The sequence below is a fragment of the Hydra vulgaris genome, chromosome 09 (assembly GCF_038396675.1).
Source record: "Hydra vulgaris chromosome 09, alternate assembly HydraT2T_AEP".
NCBI classification, from domain to species: Eukaryota; Metazoa; Cnidaria; class Hydrozoa; order Anthoathecata; family Hydridae; genus Hydra; species Hydra vulgaris.
The window spans coordinates 15367501-15387619 of NC_088928.1; the positions used below are offsets into that span (position 1 = coordinate 15367501).

General features: G+C 29.5%; 3 protein-coding genes across 3 annotated transcripts in view; 1 reads left to right on the forward strand and 2 right to left on the reverse strand.

Annotated features, from left to right (window-relative positions):
• The window catches only part of LOC101240707 (triokinase/FMN cyclase), a 70931-nt gene extending 53472 nt beyond the window's left edge, over nt 1–17459 (reverse strand). The window contains exon 1 of the mRNA XM_065804817.1: nt 17201–17459. Within this exon, the coding sequence (XP_065660889.1) occupies nt 17201–17390 (190 nt within the window). The 5' untranslated portion in view covers nt 17391–17459. The remainder of the gene's footprint in view (nt 1–17200) is intronic.
• On the forward strand, nt 731–3260 carry LOC136084592 (uncharacterized). The gene is made up of 2 exons (XM_065804816.1): nt 731–1242; nt 1396–3260. The coding sequence occupies exon 2, from the start codon at nt 1836–1838 to the stop codon at nt 2607–2609; it is 774 nt and encodes a 257-aa protein (XP_065660888.1). The 5' UTR covers nt 731–1242; nt 1396–1835; the 3' UTR covers nt 2610–3260.
• Nucleotides 17460–17839: 380 nt separating the features above from the next.
• Nucleotides 17840–19453, reverse strand: LOC105844356 (uncharacterized). The gene has a single exon (XM_065806591.1). The coding sequence runs from the start codon at nt 19451–19453 to the stop codon at nt 17840–17842; it is 1614 nt and encodes a 537-aa protein (XP_065662663.1).
• Between the last annotated feature and the right edge of the window lie 666 nt (nt 19454–20119).

A 20119-nucleotide genomic window follows, 5' to 3' on the forward strand; every position in this document is an offset into this window, starting at 1 on the left:
TTTTAAATTGATTTAAATAAAAAAATAATTACAAAAAAAACTTTAGACAAAATAATTTTTTTTTTTAATGCAACTATGTATTTCTGTATTTTATATTTCCAAAAAAAATATCTTTTTGTTATACCTGGAATGAAGAAGGAACAAAATAAAAGTTCAGTAGAAATATCTTGAGTAAAGGCTAGAGATGTTGTCTTGATAAAAATACTCATCTTGGGCAGACGTTAAATACATTTGGCTACTGTCTTGCAGAAGGCCTTCTAGGCAAAGACTTATTTTTGATATTTTCATATTTTCAGGGTTAATTTCAATATTTTAGAGTTATATCTGCTTTACAACAACCTTATCAAAAGAAATTATAGCAGGATAAGCAAAATTCGTTTAATAGTTATACTGTTTCAGAAATTTTGGTCTACAAAATACTTAAAAATTAGTATTTTTGCAAAGTTTTGTATGTATTTAACTTATAAATTCAATTTGATGAATGGCTCTACACACAATACTTTATTCAAAAGTATTCTGCTTTAATATTTGTTATGCAAGTTATATATATATATATATATATATATATATATATATATATATATATATATATATATATATATATATATATATATATATATATATATATATATTTACATATATATATTTATATATATATATATTTATATATTTATAATATATATTTATGTCTTTCTAATTTTAAAAATTACTAAATAAAAAATAATATTAAAATTAAAATGGCTACTGGAACAAGATGGAAAAATGGTTCTTGTCTACGTCAATATTTGGGATCTGGAAAAGAGTTGCCAACAGCTGAACTGCCAACAATGAGAGATGTCCTAAGATATGGTATTTTTTTAAGTGAAACAAGTAAACTAAACAGAAGAAACTATAGCAATTCTGAGTTGATCCAGGATATTTATAATAAACTTTCAGAAAAATGGCAAATAGCCAGTGTTTTATTTGTGCCTCCCGTAACTTGTTTAAAGCATAATTTGGTAACAAGACTTATAGACGCGTGGAACAAAGCTAGTCTAATTTCTCAAAACAAAGCAAGTAAAGTTATAAAACAAAAGTTTAATTTCGTTATTGACAAACTGTTTGACTTGGTGGAGTGTAACTGTAAAATAGTTCTTTGTTCTGAGCAATGCTGTCCTCCTGACTGTAAATTTGGTGCCCACATTACCTGTATCTGTCCAAGGGAGAGAAAAATACCAATTATTGAACTGGTTTATATAAAAGGTATGAGTAAATATACGACAATCATTATAAAAGTGTTAGTAAAGCTGAAAATCAAATTTAATAATATTTTACTGATCTCTTTGATTATTTTAAAAAGAAAATTTTATTTTAATTTGTCTAGTTGTAAGCAAAATGTTGCTACCTTTTTTTTAGCCCAACGAGAAAAGATTGGATCTTTTAGTTCATATCAACTTGGACCTGCTGATTTGATGGAGTCCAAAAGGTTCAAAAAAGTACAAAGTTGCAAATGAAGAAGAGAAGAAGAAAAACAAACGAGAGAAAAAAAACACACGACGCAAGAAGAAAATAATACTCAAAATGAACAAGATAATGAACATGATAATTATAAAGAGTTTGAATCAGAGGAAAATGAGATTTTTTCTATTCAAAAGTCTTGTACAAAATATTTAAAAAAATCTAGAAATTATGAAGATATCTCTAATATTGCATTAGCCAGTATTCGATATGGTGTTGGTTTAAGAGCAACTGCAGTCATAGCTACTGCAGCATGGGTAGATGGAGGACTTGTATCCCAAAGTGACACTAGATTAATAATAGATCACAGTAAAGTTCGGAGAGCTAGGGATAAAGTAATGAATGAAGTTGCTATTCAGTTTGATGATTATTGCAATAAAGAGATTATTGACTGCATATTTTTTGATGGACGAAAAGATCTTACTAAAGTATTTTTAACTGTAGATGGATCAGACAGACAGTATCCGGCTAAAGTTAAAGAAGAACATTACACTATTTGTTCTGGTGATGGTAAGCATTTATTTCATTTCACTCCAGCTAAAGAAGCAAAAAAGAACCACACTGAAATTATAGCAGATAAGATTATTGAGTATACTGCAATCAGGAACATTAATGTACACTTAAAAGCAATTGGTGGAGACTCTACCAATGTAAACACTGGTTGTGATAGAGGAGTAATGCACTTTATGGAGCTGAAATTAGGGCGAAAGTTAAATTGGATTGTATGTGCTTCATACACCAATGAATTACCACTCAAACGTCTAATTAAATTGTTAGATGGAGAATCTAAAAGTGGTAAAAAATGGAGTGGACCCATTGGAAGCTTACTTGATGAAGCAACCAATTTTGAAATTAACCCTTTTTTTAGTAAAGTTGAAACTGGTGAGCCTCTAATTAACTTAAGTAATGATGTGGTTAAAGACCTTTCTACAGATCAGTATTATGGCTTTCAAATAGTTAACGCTATATGCAGTGGTCATGTTCCTCAGCAACTAGGACTTCTTGAAATTGGCCTTGTTAACATGGCCAGATGGCTAACAACAGCCAATAGAATATGTAGAATTTGGGTCTCATCATGGTCTTCAAGGCGATGCAGCCCAAAAACTTCTTGAACTAGTCGAGTTCATTGTAGGAGTGTACTTTCCTGTCTGGTTTAACATCAAAGTTAAACATAGTTGGACAGAAGGACCAAAACATGTTCTTTACCAGCTTAAGTTGCTTCAACACCAGTCACTCGATATTCAAAATATTGTCATTCCAACTATTAAGCGATCTGCTTGGTATGCCTTATCTGAATTTATTCTTCAAACTATGCTTTGTTCTGAAAATAAAGAGGAGAGAAGTTTCAGTGTACTCAAAATTCTAGAAATAAGAGGAGAAGGTGATGAAAACGAACAACTAGGAGATCTATCTGTTAGACCAAGAAGGACACCAGATATCAATACTAAGGCAATTTGTCTCAAGGATCTTATCGACTGGAATGAAGCTTTTGAACCACCTTTGACTTGTTGCATGACAACTAAAGACATCAAAGAGTATTTATTTAAACCAATGATTGTACCAAACTAGTGTTGCCACACTCAAGCTGTCGAATGATGTGTAAAAAAAGTTACCCAGGCATGCGAAAATGTTTTTAAAGAAGATAGAAGAGATGGTTGGATTAAAGGACTAGAGTTGTCACAGAAGTTGATGTCACGTAATCTATCTAAACAAAACCATATTGGCTTGACAATGTTTAAGAATTAATCTTTATTGTACTTTATTTTAATAAATGCCAATAAATGTTGTGTGGATCTATATAAAAGTTTTATTTTTAATTCCAAAACAACCTAATTTTACAGTTTCAGTGGTAGGCAGTGGGAGGGGGCAAATCCCTCTATTTGTTTTTACAAAAAAAATTTTTTTTTAAAAAAAAAGAGATGGCATTTTTTTACGTTTTGTAAGTTTTTTTTTTTTTAATACTTCAATTTTTTAAGTTTTTACCTCCCCCTCCCCCCCCCGGGCTTTTGGTGAAATAGTCTCACTGACTCCCTGGTAGCTAAAACTTTATTTTTTTTTTAACGGTTCTGAACTTTTAATATTATACCTCACCCTTTTTTAAACTATGCAAAGTAAAATTCAAAAAAAAAAAAAGTATGACACACCCTATTGACCAGCCTCACACCCCTTCTTCATATATTAGACTGGTGCAGATATTTTTTTAATATATTGTTTCCAGTTTATGATGTTGAATGCTGGATCTTCTTGACTCAATGCATGGGTTTTGTTTGTGTCTCTGTTTTTATGACTAAGCAACTTATTCTATTATCTCCTAATGAGGGTACAGCTCTAAAACTCAGTTTTATGGTTTTGAGGCTGGCTGGTAGTTCACTCAAACACTTAATTTCTTATCTTGAATCTAATAACTTACTTTCTGACCATCAATATGAATTTCCATCTTCTCATTCTAGAGCTGATTTGCTAACAGTAATAACCGATAGGTTTTATTGTGCGTCAGATAAAGGTGGAGAGGTTTAGGCCATCACTCTTGAGATTTCAAAAGTTTTTGATAAAGTTTGGCATGCTGGTCTTCTCCAGAAGCTTTCTTCTTACGGTGTATCTGGCAACAGCAGATTGTTGAATCCTTCCTTTTCAATCGTAATATAAAAGTTGTCCTTGATGGACAGCACTCTTCTTCTTATTCTGTAACTTCAGGGGTTCTTCCTTAGCCCTATACACTTTTTAATTTACATTAACAATCTTCCAGATATTCTCACATCTAAGGCGGCATTGTTTACTGATGATACTACCATTTCTTCTTGTCGTAATAAGAAACCAACACTCTCTGATTGCTTGGAGGGGGCATTTGAGCTTGAAAAGGATCTCACTTATGCTACAGCATGGGGATCACAGTGGCTGGTGAACTTTAATTCAGATAAAACTTAATTTCAGCCAATCATTATTGCAATACTTTAGATCTTCCTATATTTATGAATGGTAATCTACTAGGTGAGTTATCCACACTTCATCTTTTAGGATTAACTCTTACTTCCAATCTTTCTTGGAAACCATATATTAAATCAGTTGCAAAAATAGCATCTGCTAAGGTTGCATCTCTTTATCAAGCTCAACACTTTCTTACTTCAGATTCTATTCTCTACCTCTATAAATATCAAATCTGGCCTTGCATGGAATACTTTTGCCATATCTGGGGCAGATCTTCTAATGATGCTCTTTTTTTTCTTTTGGACAGGGTGCAGAAACCCATTGTAAACATAGTTGGACCTGCTCTTGCAGTCAACTTCCAACCATTATCACACCATTGTAATGTTGCTTCCCTTTCTCTTTTCTACAAATACTATAACGGGCACTGCTCTAAAGAGCTAGCGTCTCTTGTGCCATCTACTAAAATTCATTCTCGCATTACTTGCCATTCAATTAAGTCTCATCCTTTTTCTGTGACTGTTCCTAAGTGCTCCAGAAACACTTATTCGTCTAGTTTTTTTCCTTGAACATCAGTTCTTTGGAACTCCCTTCCTTCATCTTGCTTTCGTGATTCATATAATTTGCAATCCTTTAAGTTGTCTGTCAATCGTTATCTTGCTCTACAATCTTCATCTTTTCTCTTCCAGTAACTTGCAACTTTAATTTGTGGTTGCTTGCAGCCTTGTTGGAAGCGAAGATGTTTAAAAAAATAATAATAATGGATTGTTATAATTTATATATTTAAGTTTGTATATGCTTTTATAATTTGCAATCTTAGATACATGTCATGCTATATCACACTGTAAGTTTAAATTAGTTGTAAAACTTATTTTTTTTTTACTTCCAATTTTTTTATGTTAGTTACAACTAAGTTTATATATTGCTTCTTTATATTTGTATAGTATTTGCTACTTTACACATGTGGCATTCAGACATAAGGTATCAAATTTAATTCTAATAATAATTTTTTTTAATTGTGTATATTATTATTAAATATAAAAAGGTGAGTGACTTTTTTTTCTTTTATTCTTGACAACTATTGATGTGTGGGTCATTCCATATCAAATTACCTAATGGTCTCCAGGGTACCTTTTCAAATTTGCTTCAAGTTTTGACCACCCACAGCTTTTATAAAAAAAATTCAATCCTGAAAATTTCAGCTTAATTGATCTAACTGTTCAAAAGTAATAATTGTAGGACAGTTAAAATAAATTATGAAACTTTTTAATGACAAGGTTCTATATGCAGTCAATCATCAAAAAAATTTAAAGACCTATACTCTATCTTATGATATGATTGTTGCCCTATGACTTAGGTGTATATTTTTATTTTTTTGCTAAATAAATATAATCAATTTTTTACTAAAATAAAATTATCAGTGTCTTAACCTAATTTATTTGATATAATTTTATAATATGTTTTTGTTAAATTTATGCATATAATTTAATTATAATGATATAATTTTCAGATGGTTATAATTTTCAGATGGTTATAATTTTCACATGGTTATAATTTGTGTGTAAAATACTTCAATTGCTACAAGAGTTTGTATTAAAATCTAAATCTGCACAGTATTTTCTGGATTTTATTATTTTAGTTTTTAATATTGCAAAAGTAAAAGTTTTGTGTATGCAGAAATAGTTATATGTAGAAATAGTTTACTGGTTGTATTTTAGACAGTTTTAATCACATTTATACTTGAGATTTCATTTTTAAGATTTTATTACTGTAAAAATATAAAAAAGTTTATTTTTAAATTATAATGTTACATGTTAAACTCTTGATTTTAATATTTTTAGATTTGTAAAAAATGTCGGAAAATGTTGTGTAGAAAGAGTTTTAAATGAAGATTGTGATAAAATGTCATATTAGAGAATGGTAGGAAGAATAAGACTAAAAGATACTGATATTAAAGTTTTAATGCAAAGGATAGGATACACTTTTGAACCATAAGAGGAGATATGTTTTCACCATGAAAAAGCCTATATTTCTAGGTATGAAGCACCTCAAAAATACTGATGTGATCCATTTAAAGTCCACAAGAAAAAAATTATCAAGGGATTGTGTAAAGTCAACATATCAATAGCAAATCAACTTAAGATCAAACCTGGTCAAAAAGTTTGTACTAACTGTATGATGAATTCAAACTTGAGAAAATTACAGAAAGTAGTCAAGATGAAGCTGCTGAAAAAGATTTTAGTTGTTCAGACCTTGATAAGACAGTTCTTAATAAGAGTGTGTCTTTATGGGAAATATCTCCACTCAAAAATGTAAGAACACGGAAAAAATTAGGATAGCGAAAGCAAAAAGCTAAAAAATTGCAACAAGTATGACAAACCTAGTAGTGTCAGCATTGGATATAGACCCAAAAGATAAAGTATCGGAAAAAGAGCAAAAATGTATAAACTGTAATGATTTATACCAACTGTTAGATGCAATAAGAAATAAAATGAAAACAAGTTTGAAGGAAGAAAAAGTTTAACTAGTAACACTAACTTCTGGTTGTTGGTCAACTGAAGAAACTTGCAAAACATTTTCAGAACATCTTATAAAAAAAGCTCGAAAGTTGAAAAAATGAAAAAGGAATACTTGCTAAACCTGAGGCTAAAATAGGACAGCCTTTGGAAGATATTGTTAATCTAAAAGTCATTGAAATTTATGAATCCGAAGAGTTCGCAAGACAATGTTCATGAAAAGATTCTGTTTCTGTATGTATAAATAATGTAAAAGTTCATAAACAAAAATTTTTAATACTAGTTCAATTAAAGGAACTTTATCTTAAGTTTAAGAAGTTTTACCCTAATACCCTAAACACAAAGTTGGATTCAGCAAGTTCTGTGAACTAAGTCCGAAGTTGTGCATCACAGTTGACAGTAGTGGAGTGTCAGTCAGTTTGTATATGTTCTTATCAAAAAACTAAGTTGATGTGCGCTGCTTTACCTAAGGGCCATTTTATTTATTATAAAAATTTGATGTATGTGCTTGTAATATATATAGTCGAATCTGTATGTTTCATCTATGTTCCAACTCCCCTGGTAAAGTAAATTTAAAGACTTTCTTGGAAAATGTTTGAAAATAATGATTTTGATTTTGATGATCATATCATATACAAACAATGATTGTCAACTGACTGAACTGCACTTGTCACAGTCCAAACAAGCATTATTGAGTTTATTGAAACTCTAAGTGAAACTTTGTATGATCTTTGTCACCACCACTTTATCAAAGAAGCACAATCTTCCTACTTGTCAGAGGCAAAAAGAACATTAGATCAACACATGTACCATCTTGAAGATCACAATATAAATGTTGAGCACCACTTCTTTGATACATCCCATGGCAAAAGTCTATGTGATAGAATCCCATAGACTTTTGCCATGGGATGTAGCAAAGAAATGTTGTAGCATTTTTGCCAATCAACTTGTTTCTATGCGCAGCTGCCTTGTTCATCAAGGTTTGTGTTTTGGAGTTATAAAGTTGGGAGAAGGTTATAACCACAAGTAGCCTCCTCATCTGTAGTGGCCTTCTTGGCCTTGGGGAGGTGAATTACAAAATAAAAAAAGATTTAAAAAATGGGATGAACTATAAAAAGTGAAGCAGCAAAAGCAAGTCTATGAGCAGCAAATGCAAACCAGATTCTCACACCAAATGAACTGTTTACATGGGCTGAATAAAACATTAAAGGTGTTAAATTATTTTACATTTCAATAATCATGAAACTTATTTTAACCTAACAAAACGATATGAAGAGATGAGCACAGTCTCAGGCACAAGAAGCTATCACATTTTTGTACCAGGTGGAGAGAAATTATTTGTACGGAGAATATCTAGTGATACTGTCTATGATACTCATTTGCTGAATAATATTAACTTGGCAAAAAAAGATCCTTCAAACTTTCAACCTGGTAAATACATTGCATGCTTTTACAATGATGAATAGTACATTGGGCTTGTACTTGAGATTTGTAATGAAAACCAAGATGTTAATGCAAAATTCATACATAGAAAAAAATTAAATTTAAAATGGACTAATGATGCACGATCAAGTCAATGTTGTGTTCCATTTGACACTGTAATATGTCAAATAAGTGTCCCATCCATTAAGGGTAGAAGTGCTCGTGACTACAAACTTGCTAATAATGATTATGAAAGTATTATGAGTTAAGTAAATCAGAGAGAAATTAGTGTACTTGTGTTTCATGTGTATATACAATTCTTCTTTCAGCAATTTTTATTTTTTTGAAGTATAATATAACTTGCGCTATTAGGTATCTTTTTAAACTAAAAAAGCATTGCACTCAAAATGCTAAAATTATGCCATGAGATAGAGTATAGTTCTTTAAAATTTTTTTGGTGATTGTCTATATATAGAACCTTGCCAGTAAAAAGTTTCACAATTTATTTTAACTGTCTACGCTACTTTCTATGGCTACAAAGTGAATGTAATTTATTGTATTTTTTAAAAAAAGTGATATTTTAACAGGCTGCTGCAAGTGCTAAAATAACACATATTTTTAATTTTTTCCACAAGTGGTCACTCTAAGTACACAAAAGTAACAAAAAATTGGCACAGCTTGTCTGTTGGTATTGAACTGTAGCACATTAAAGTTTCTAAATTTTTTTCTAATATTGCCTTATTTAGCAACTTTGAGGTACAAGAACTCAAAAACTGTTTTAAATCAGTCAAAAACATCTACAAAAATAGATAATTTGGATGAAAAATTATTACCCTAAAAATTTCAGATGATCATCTATTATATTTAAAAAGTTATGATCTGGTGAAAATCGAAAAAATCTACTGTAAGCTCCAGATAATCAAATTTTTCCGATTTTGGTCAATATTAATTCAATTATAACTTTTAAATGGTTTGGTCAATCAAGCTGAAATTTTCGGGATTGTATTTTTTTCATAAAAGCTGTGGGTGGTTAAAATTTGAAGCAAATTTGAGATGGTACCTTGAGGCACTTTTGAAAAACTAGGTGATTTCATATGGAATAACTCCATATGAAATCGTGTGTTAAAATTTTAGAACATTTTAGTTACAAGTAAAGTTATCTTTAGTAGTGCATTTAATTTTTGTTTAATATATTGAAATGTAGAACTAATAAAATAACACAATTTTTATAAGCAATTTAGAAATAAAGAATTTGCAACAAATTTTCTTATAGGGTTATTAGTAAAAATTTATTTTTACTTTATATTGTGGTATATCATTTGTATTCAATATTTTCTTTATTGTATTTTAAAGTTTGTTTATCTTTAAGGTATCAACAATAGGTTGCTAGAATTGAAGTGTACCCACACAAAGTTGCTAGAATTGAAGTCTGCCCACACATACGAATTTACAACAGTATAATAATTTAATTTAATATAAAAACTTTCCATACAATTACAAGAAAAAATTAAAAATTTAAATAAAAATATAAAATATTTTTTAATATATAATTTATTAAAACAGTTATTATATTCAAGGTCAAAAAAACATTTGTTTTTTTCTACGAACTATCGGTATTGTTTGGTATTGCTTCGATACCAAACGATACCGATAATAAAAAGAATTGTATAGTATCGCATGGTCTCGAATCAAGACTCTTAATAAGACAAAAAAAAAATTAAAATGTGAATTATTGAATTTTTTATTAACTAAATACAAGTACAATAGCTATTTAGAGATTTAGTTATTGTTTTTTTAACAATCTACAATACTTTGTCTATTGCCAATTCGTTGTTTTTTCTTTGCCGTTGTTTTTTCAACCAGTTTTTGATTATTTTCATTGTAACGTAAAAATGGATGAAGATAATGTCCTACTGCGAATGCGGGTAATTTACAGCCTTTGTCTGGGAATCTCTTATTTAATTCTGATAATAAGTCCTACAAGAATTTTTCTAATTTGTTATTTCCATAAGTAACATAATTATTTTTTTCTTTCTCTATGAAGTTGATGAGTGCTGTTACTTTCCACAGTGACATGTCGATTCAGATCTCTGTGTCAGAAGATAAAAAAACTGATAAATCTTTAACAGATTTTAGCACTGGAACAATATCTTCAAAGGGTAGGAACAGTTCATCTGTAGGTACAGTTTTCTTTCAATCATCACCTACTGTATTGTGTAAGTATATGAGTGTAAGTATATGAGTGGAACCTGTACTGTATTGTGTAAGTATATTGTGTAAGTATATGAGTGGAACCTTCAGTCGAAGCAATTTCAATCACTGCATGACGTGCAGCAGATTGTAGTGGCTGTTCCATCTCGTGGTTATTGTGGAGGGTATTTTGAGGTAACTCACATCTACCCATCTTTTAACTGCTTGTTAAAAGATGCTTGCTCCAGGTTAGAAGCACTGAAGGCTGTTGATTTATGAAGCCTAGTAGTAAGTGAGCTGGCTTTAAGAAAAGCATGTTTCCGCACCGGGGTACCCTCAACTGTTCTTTGAAGTGCAGTGTTGAGTTTGTGATCACTGCATGTAACAGAGCCTTCTTCTTTAGTTATTAAAGACATACTGTTGTTTAGATCACATGCCATATTTGATGCCTGATTAATAACACACAGTTTATTGGGTATTTTTTTCAATGATTCAGGGTATGAGAGTGTGTTATCAAGTGCTTTTGCAATGTTGATATCAGTGTCACTCTTTGAATAGGCACACTTCTAATCTAAATTTCTTTAGGGCAAAGTCTAGCGAGATATAATGTAATGTCACAAACATATATGAATCATTTACCCTTAATGTCCAGTGGTTGGTTGTTATGGCAACCTGATTAAGATCTATGAGCTCTTTTTCCATAACATCACGCATTACAACCTTTAGTATGGTAAAGCTGAGGGAGTTTATTTTTTGAGAAAGTCGCTGAATTTTTTATTGTGGTATTTGGTAATATTTTGTTCATAAACCTCTTAAAATTTTCAGAATCAGCAAAACTGAATGTCAAGCACTTAGTAGCAATCAAAGTAATGATGTCATAATCAGCTACTAATTGACGCAATCTTGAAGTGGCCACATTTTTGTAACCGCCTTCTTTGAGAGAGTTTTGAAGGCTACATCTTTTGCAGATCCAGAAACACCTGCCTCAATTACGCTTAGTTCTTCATCTACTTGTGATCTCCGCTCGCCTCCTTTTTTTTGAAGTTCGATAAATAATGTTGTGTTTGAATATACTTTCACAAGCCAGTAGTATTTGCTTGCTTTGTTGCAAGCTTATTTCCACAAGTTTTACACAGAGCAGATTCTCCTGAAAATGTATAATACAGTTTAATAACAAATAAAAAGGTTTTATTTGTTATTATAATTTCATTTTGATTAAAAGCAACAGAGCTGGGACGCTTCAAACTCACTTGGGGCCTGAGGCAAAATTAAATTTGGGGGCCTTTACTGTAAATTTTACATCTAAAAAATGTCAAAGGAGTTAAATAATTTCAAAAATATTATTACCAAAAAAAACTCTTTGATAGACGTGAATTTAATTTTTTTTTTTTTTTTTTTACAATTAGTTAATAGGTATCTTTATATGAAACAAAAAAAATTCAGAGTGGGCCAACATACAACCTGGTGGTCAATTTAGCTTTGTGCTTTTTTAGCACTGTGCTTTGCGCGTTCTCCCTAAAATCAGTCGATTTATGAATTATTGCTCCACCAATGAAATTAATTATTTTTTAAATTTTAACGCAAACTTCTGCGTTAGAAAGTTAAGTTATTGTATATAATAATAATTCTGCCAGTAATTAATCTCAGGATTATTTCCCGGCATTGCCAGCAATTACCTTTTGAGATAAAGTATAAACAATACTTAGTAAGCAGTGCATACCTATACTTTTCTTGAAGTAATTCCAGATTAAAGATGTTGTAAAAGGCATAAGTGAAGATTAGTTTTCTTTAATAACTAAAGTATTCTTATGTTTAATTGTTTAAAACTAAAGTTTAGTTGTTGAATGTTGAACACAAAACGAAAGACCAGGCAAGAATTACGATACATGAGAGAGATTTAGTAATGATACCAGATGAGAAATAAAAATACGGATGTGATATCACACAATTAATTAAATAAAAATAACTGTAATGACTGTTATGAAATCAATTCCTTTTCAACAATCTTATCTAATACTCGTTTAGAATAATCATTAACGATTGAAACACAAGCAATTCCCTTTAGAGAATTATATGAAAAACTCTTTAATGATAGTTACAAAACTAATTCCCTTTGAACAATCATTTCTAATACTCATTTAGAATAATCATCAATGATTGCATCACAAGCAATTTTCTTTGGAGAATTATATGAAAAACAATCTTTAATGATTGCAAAACTATTCCCTTGGAGAATAATTCCACACAGTAAATTTTCGCCTGAATGGAATAAAAATTCAATAGAGTTAGAATAACGATATGGGAAACTACACACAGTAGGGGCTGATCCAGGTCATTGTTCTAGGGGGGTAGTCAGCCCAAAAAAAGTATAAAAAATAAGGTTTACATTTTTTCAAAAGAAAACAACTGTTTCATTTGATTATTTAGAATGATTTTAGAAAGGTTATAAGATAGTAATAATAAATATATCAAATGGTTATATAAATACTTTTTTTTTTTGAGTAAAATGATAAAATGTTGAACTTCAATTTTTTTCTTTTTTTTTTTTTTTTTTAATACTCTACTGCGATACTCTATGGTATCGCAGTGATACCAATTGATACCAACATAAAAAATACTTTTGATACCAGTATCCCATGATCTTGATATCGATACTGTAGGTTATCGCAGCGATATCAAACGATACCAATATTAAGGATACTTTCGATACCAGTATTGCTTGATTTCAATACAAATACTGTAAGGTACTTGTATATATTAGGGGCTAGTGAATCCATTTTTTTGTGAAAAACTGAATTCCGAATTTTCGGAATTACAGGATGAAATCCGGAATTCCGGTTTTAATTCCGGAATTATTTTTGAAGAATTTAAAAAATATAAAGAAAAGAAAGTACATTATTTTTTAACATAAATGTATTTAGTTCAAAACAATAAAATTAAAACAAATTACAAAATAAGGAAATATTTCATATTAAAATATTTTTGAACTACATAAATAAAATTGCAAAATGAAAGTTCACTTTTCATTTTGATTTTTGAAAAAGCTTCTTAAAAAGCACAAAGTATCCAATGTTTTGTCGTTGAGCCTTGATCGAATTTTTGTTGAAAATGCTCCTGCAGCGGAAAAAACGCGCTCTGACTCCACACTAGTTGGTGGAATTGTTAATAAACTTTTGTAAAGATCTTCCAAAAGCATTCCGCGGGATCCCCCTTCATCCCAAAATTTCATTTCACTGCGAATTTCGGAATGAATCGATGATTTTTGTAGAACTTTTGACCGTGATTCCGAGAGTGATTCCTTTATCTTTTGCTGAAGAATTTCCTGCAAGGATAACTGAGTTTCCAATGATTCGATAGGTTTATCGTCATCCATTTTAGTAGACTCAGATACTGTCGGGTCTATTTCTAATGCTACTTCACCACTAAGTCTTTGGATTAGGGATATGATAATTTTGGTTATTTCAGTTTTCGAGCGACGCAAAATGTTCTTGTGAATTTTGGTTTTACCCCCATTATGCAAATATTGAAGAACATCGGATACCACAGTTCTTCTTCGATTAATTTGAACTTCAAACTCTTTTTTCATTTCACAGCCAATTTCTTCATTCTCATCAAAATTTTCTAACACAAACGTAAATGTTGCATCCGCAGAAAGTAAATTTGCATCAGCACGGCATAACGCGTCTACGGCTAATTTTATAGGCTTCAAATTTCTAGAAACTGTAGATATTATATTCCATTCTGAATCATTCAAAAATGTATCCGCTTTGATATCAATTATTGCCTTTTTTATTGAACTTTTCAAAAGATTAAAACGTTCTAACATGGACATCAGGCTACTCCATCTAGTCTTCGAATCAAGCAATAGCTGCAATTCCTTTCAATGATCTTCCTTCACATGTTTTTGCAACACTTCATTTTTTAAAGGGGAACGTCGAAACATTCGAACAATTACCCGAACTTTCATGATTACATTTCGCAATGTAAACTTTTCAGTAATTTCTACATCACATTTATTTCTCGTCCCTACTTGCATTCCTTCATCATCACTTAAATCTTCTTCATCAGAGTCCAGATCTAGGACACTCTCATAATCATCTTCATCTACCTCTTTCTCTGTTTGTTTGTAGATCACATTTACAATTGCAATCTGAATTGCATGAGCAAAACACAAAATTTGTTCACATGGTAATAATCTACCCACTTTTTGCATCATAGAAGCACCATCAGTTACAATACACGAAATATCGTTCCTTATATTTAACTGAAATGATTCTAACTTGTCCTCTAACAATTTTACACAATTTTCAGCCGCAAATCGACCATTAATTCGAGAAAGACCCAAATTCCAGATATTTTTTGACCCATGAACGTTAACATTCATATAACGTCTATTTCGAGAGGACGTCCACTCGCCCAATGTTAGACTAAAGCATAAATTCTTTTTTAATTGATTAATTTCAGCAATTTGCAATTGTTTAATTTTTTTAGTATAATCCATCACGACTTTCTGTATGCTGGTGGGTGATTTTGGAATATCACCGAATCCACGCATTGTTAAACATTTTCTTAAATCGTTTGACGTACAAAAAACACAAAACGGTAAACCATCAGAAGCAATCATTCTAGCTACTACGGCAGGAAAAGTTTCATCTTTTTTTGACTTGAAAAAATCAATGATCGTGTTCGTTTTTCTGGTTGTGCTCACAACACTATCGTTACTGTCAGATGTAGAAGCTGTCGTATTTTCATCAAACTTTCGCTTGTTCAAAACTGTGTTGTGTTTAGAACGAAGATGTGTGTGCATGGGAGTTGTACATCCACCCAATATCTTTAAAACTTGCTTGCATTGCATGCATTTCGCCACCTGATTTGTTTTCCCTCGTAGAAAATATTTCCACACTGAAGTTGATGAGCTTTCTTTTAAAATGTCCATAAAAGTTTCTTCAGATTTATCTACCATACTTGGATTGGGATTTAAAACAATAACAATGTAAGTCTACAAAATTTTTGAAACATAAAATTAATATAATGACTTACTTTGTCTGCTCTGCATACAATTTAATTTCTTAATGTTAATATTTCATTTAAAAAAAAAATTTTAATGCATTTGCAGTAGCCTAAGCCTACTAAAATTTAAATTTTTTGAATTTATAACAATGAAAGTACACAATGCTGCCATCTATAGTAAAAGTTCTTCTAAATTCGAAATTCTAAAAATTTCAAAAAAAAACTTTTGTTTTGTTTTTATATTATGTATTTATTCCGTTTTAAAAATTTTAATTTTTATTACTAAAAACTGTTGTATTATACTACTGAGGATGACAACTTAGTTGTTGAAAAACGTTTTTAGTAATAAAAATTAAAATTTTTAGAACGGAAGAAATACATAATATAAAAACAAAACAAAAGTTTTTTTTGAAATTTTTATAAAAACAGTTCTAAATAACTTCAAAAATAAAATAAGAATTAAATAATCGAAATTCTAAATTCGAAAAATCCGGAATTTGCGTTTTTGAATTCCGGATTTTTAAAAATTCAAAATATGACGGAATTTCGGAATTCCGAAATTCCGAAATCCGGATTTGGATTCACTATTAGGGGCTTACAGTATTGGTATTCGATACCAATACTGTAAGCCCCTGTATATATTAGACACTAGAAAATCGGTACAAGACCGATTATCTAGTGTCTAATATATACAGGGGCTTTTCGAGACCGTTTTCGACAAAGTCGACCGTATTTGGGCGCCGCCCAAAGAAAAATTTGAGGACTTTTTTTTTTTTTTTTTTTTTTTTAATAATGATAAACGTTTATTTTGCGAAAAGACGCAGATTATCTGCTAAATTTTTTCAGGACAGGAGGGTAACACTGCCAAAACTTTTTTCCTAGAATAGCCTCTGTGATATATATATATATATATATATATATATATATATATATATATATATATATATATATATATATATATATATGCGTATATAAATATATGTGTGTATATATATATATGTACATATGTATATATGTACATATATATATATATATACACATACATGTATATATATATATATATATATATATATATAAATATATATATATAAATGTATATTTGTATATGCACACACACAAACACACACATATATATATACAACCCTCGGAATTAGGAAAAATGAGGTCGGCAATAATTTGCCACCCTCAATCTTTTTGAGGTCATCATCAGGTCTGCAATTTTCTTTGTATCAACAATTTGATACAAAGGTGTGACCATAAAACATCAAAAGGAGGTCGGCAATTTTTGCCGACCTCAAAGACTTTCAGGTTGGCAATTAGGTCAGCATTGCCGAATGCCGACCCTAATTCCGAGGGTTGTATATATATATATTCTTAAAAAATAAATATAAAATTATAAATCTTTAAAACTAATAAAAGATTTGATATTATCATTTTTATCAATTGCTTATTTTAAATAGGTTGACCTTCAACACATTAATATAATAATAACATTTTAAATAATGACAGCAACAACAACAATAATAATAGTTATAATAACAATAATAATGAAAAATAATAACATTAAATAAAGACTATAAAATATATTTTATATTGTTTTGTACAAATGCAAATAAATAACACAAAATGTATAAATACTGCACCAGCTATGAGAGAAACTTTTTTCTGTTTTTTAAAAATGTTTAAATCTTCTCTAACAACGATATGGGTGCCTTTTAATAATTTTACTCCAGCATTTGATAAAACGAAGCCTTCTAAACTATCAGCGACACATGTTAATGGATCATTCACAAGCTTTTTTCCAATTCCATAATCCACACTATCATATTGCATTATTGAGAATGACAGCACTCACTGCAATTCTATAATGATTTCTTAAGACAAAATAAAAATATTCATAAATCTATTTTTTATGACAATACTTTTCTTTATAATATAATTTCCGTTTTACACATTTTATTATTTCATTGTATTGATATAAACATAATATAAATATTCTTCATATATAATAATATTTGTAATATTATATAATATTGATTTCATTGAATTTTATAATAACTTTATCTAATTGAAACATTCATTTCATGACAAAAATGATTTTATGGCATGAAAACAAATTAAAGAAAACAAATAAGATAAAAAAACAAAAACCATAAAATTCCAAAAAAATAAATAGATTAAAAGTTCGTTTTTTTTAATATAAAATTTATATATTATATATTTTCCTATTTTAATTTTTCAAATAACATTAAAAGAATTAACCATAATAGACTTCTAATAAACTATAAACCAGAATCCATAAGGTTTTTTTGTTCCAGTAAACAAAACTCTCTATTTACAGGGACAAAATTTTCAATTCTGACAATTTGAGCACAAAGCTCTAAAACAGAAGAAAACAAACTACATTTGCTTATAAATGATTCATATAGATGTATTGAGTTTGAAAGTACTAATTTACCAGTAAGGCCGTCAACAGCATAATGTTTTTCTTTTAAATTTGAAATAATGTCGCAATTCAAAATAACAGATTTTGAAACATGATGCGAGTTTGAAATGAGAATTCTAGGAAGATTAATTAAAGAATCTGCTACAATTTTTAGATACTCAGCATTAAATTGACCACTTGAATTCAATATATGCCGTGCTAATGTCAACTCAAACGATCCACAAGATGGCACTAGATAGCATTCTTCTTCTGAAAAGAATGTTGAAAGAAGTGATAGAAAAAAGTTTTTCAGAGCTGAAACATACTCATAACAAACACCTTCTGATATGTTACATAGGAGCACTTGTAAATATTTATTGCTATCAGCAGATGGCCCAAGATGACTACAAGTGTAGCGACCTAAAACACACGAACGAAACCAATTTGCTTTACCAATACATGTTTTGTTATCAATATTGAAAATATCATATAAACCAGATATAATTGAAATTTTATATAACATTGCCACCCGCTTTAGGTCACAGGATTGAGTGTAAGGTACATAAACAATATTTGATAATTCTAACAACATTTGAAATGATTTTGGAACTTGCTCTTCAAAAAATATAAGCTTAATGTTGTTTTCAATAAATTTAGTCACTAACTGCTGGAAAAAGGTGTATTTTTCAGTCTCACGCATTTCAACTGTGAATTTTTCACTTAAACATGTTTCAAAGCTATTTAATTTACTGCGTTTTAGTTTTCCAGATATCAAAATAAAAAAACATTCACTTATGTTCACTTGCTTTGGAAAACTTTCTTTCTGTACTATCACACCCTCAACACATTGTGACTGGGTAAAAGATATTCCACACAGGGGTATGCAAATATTATCAAAATTGTCAACTAAAAATCTTAAACTTGTTCTTGAAAATTGAAAAGAATCGATAATACCTTGACAAATACCGAATAAAAATTCTTTGGTTTCACAATTAAATTTGCCCGACATAAATGAATCAAAGATGCCACGTAAAAAGTTTGATGGAAGGTCATTAGCAGGTAAAACTAGTAGTAGTCCTTCATTATATGAGGAAGTGCACATACTCTCAAAGGAATATAATTCTCTCATTTTTAGTAAAAATTGAGATACATCAGATAGTATTTCGACTTTTTTTAAACAATTTTGAAGTAACTTACAAAAAGATCTGATTAAGCCAGATAAAAAAATGATAAAACTTTTCGAAGAATCTCCATATTTTAAAATAAACTTATCTGCTGAACTTTTGATCATTGTTCCCACAGGATGAGAAAAATTAAGATGTCTAAGTATTGAACAGCCATTACTTGTTAAAAAGAGTGTCCCTGTATTTGATTTTAATAATACCTCTTTACCACAAGGTCCAATAGAAGGTTCTAGTAGATAATGAAGTTCTTGCAGTATATCACTAGCTAAAGAAATGCCAATAACCATCTAAAAATATTGAAAATATTTGAAATTTACTTATAATAGTAATTTATTATTATTTAAGCTTATTGATAATAAAAATATTTAATAACTATTGATAAATATTTTAGTAAATAAGTGTTATTAAACTATTTAAAAATATTTAATTATATTTACAATCAAACAAATAAAGAATACTAAAAAAGTTCATGATTATTTCAATTTAATTTAAACTTAAATATTAATTTAATTAAATATACTTTAGGCATTTTTATTATTATACTCAAATATTTACAATAAAGAGAAGAAAAAAAAAAGATTTAAAATAAACAATACTTTTATTATTTTATAAATAAATTTCCAAAAAAGATTCAGGCAATTACTGTTTAAATTGGCAAGAAAAACTGAAGACTTATGTATCTTGTTTATATTTTCTATTGCATATTTGATATGTGATTTTTTAATTATTATACTAAATTTCTTTATGTTAATCTATATATTTTAACATATTTTAACATTGTTTTAAAGACTGAAAAAAAATTAAAAGCATTTTTTTATAAGGTTTTTTTTTATATTTGATAGACGGCCTGGCCCAACCAAACCAGTCAATGTAACAGCACTTCCTTGGAGCAGCAAGCTATAAAATAGTCAATAGAGCAACACTCCGCGCATGTTTTACAGTAAAAATAAGAA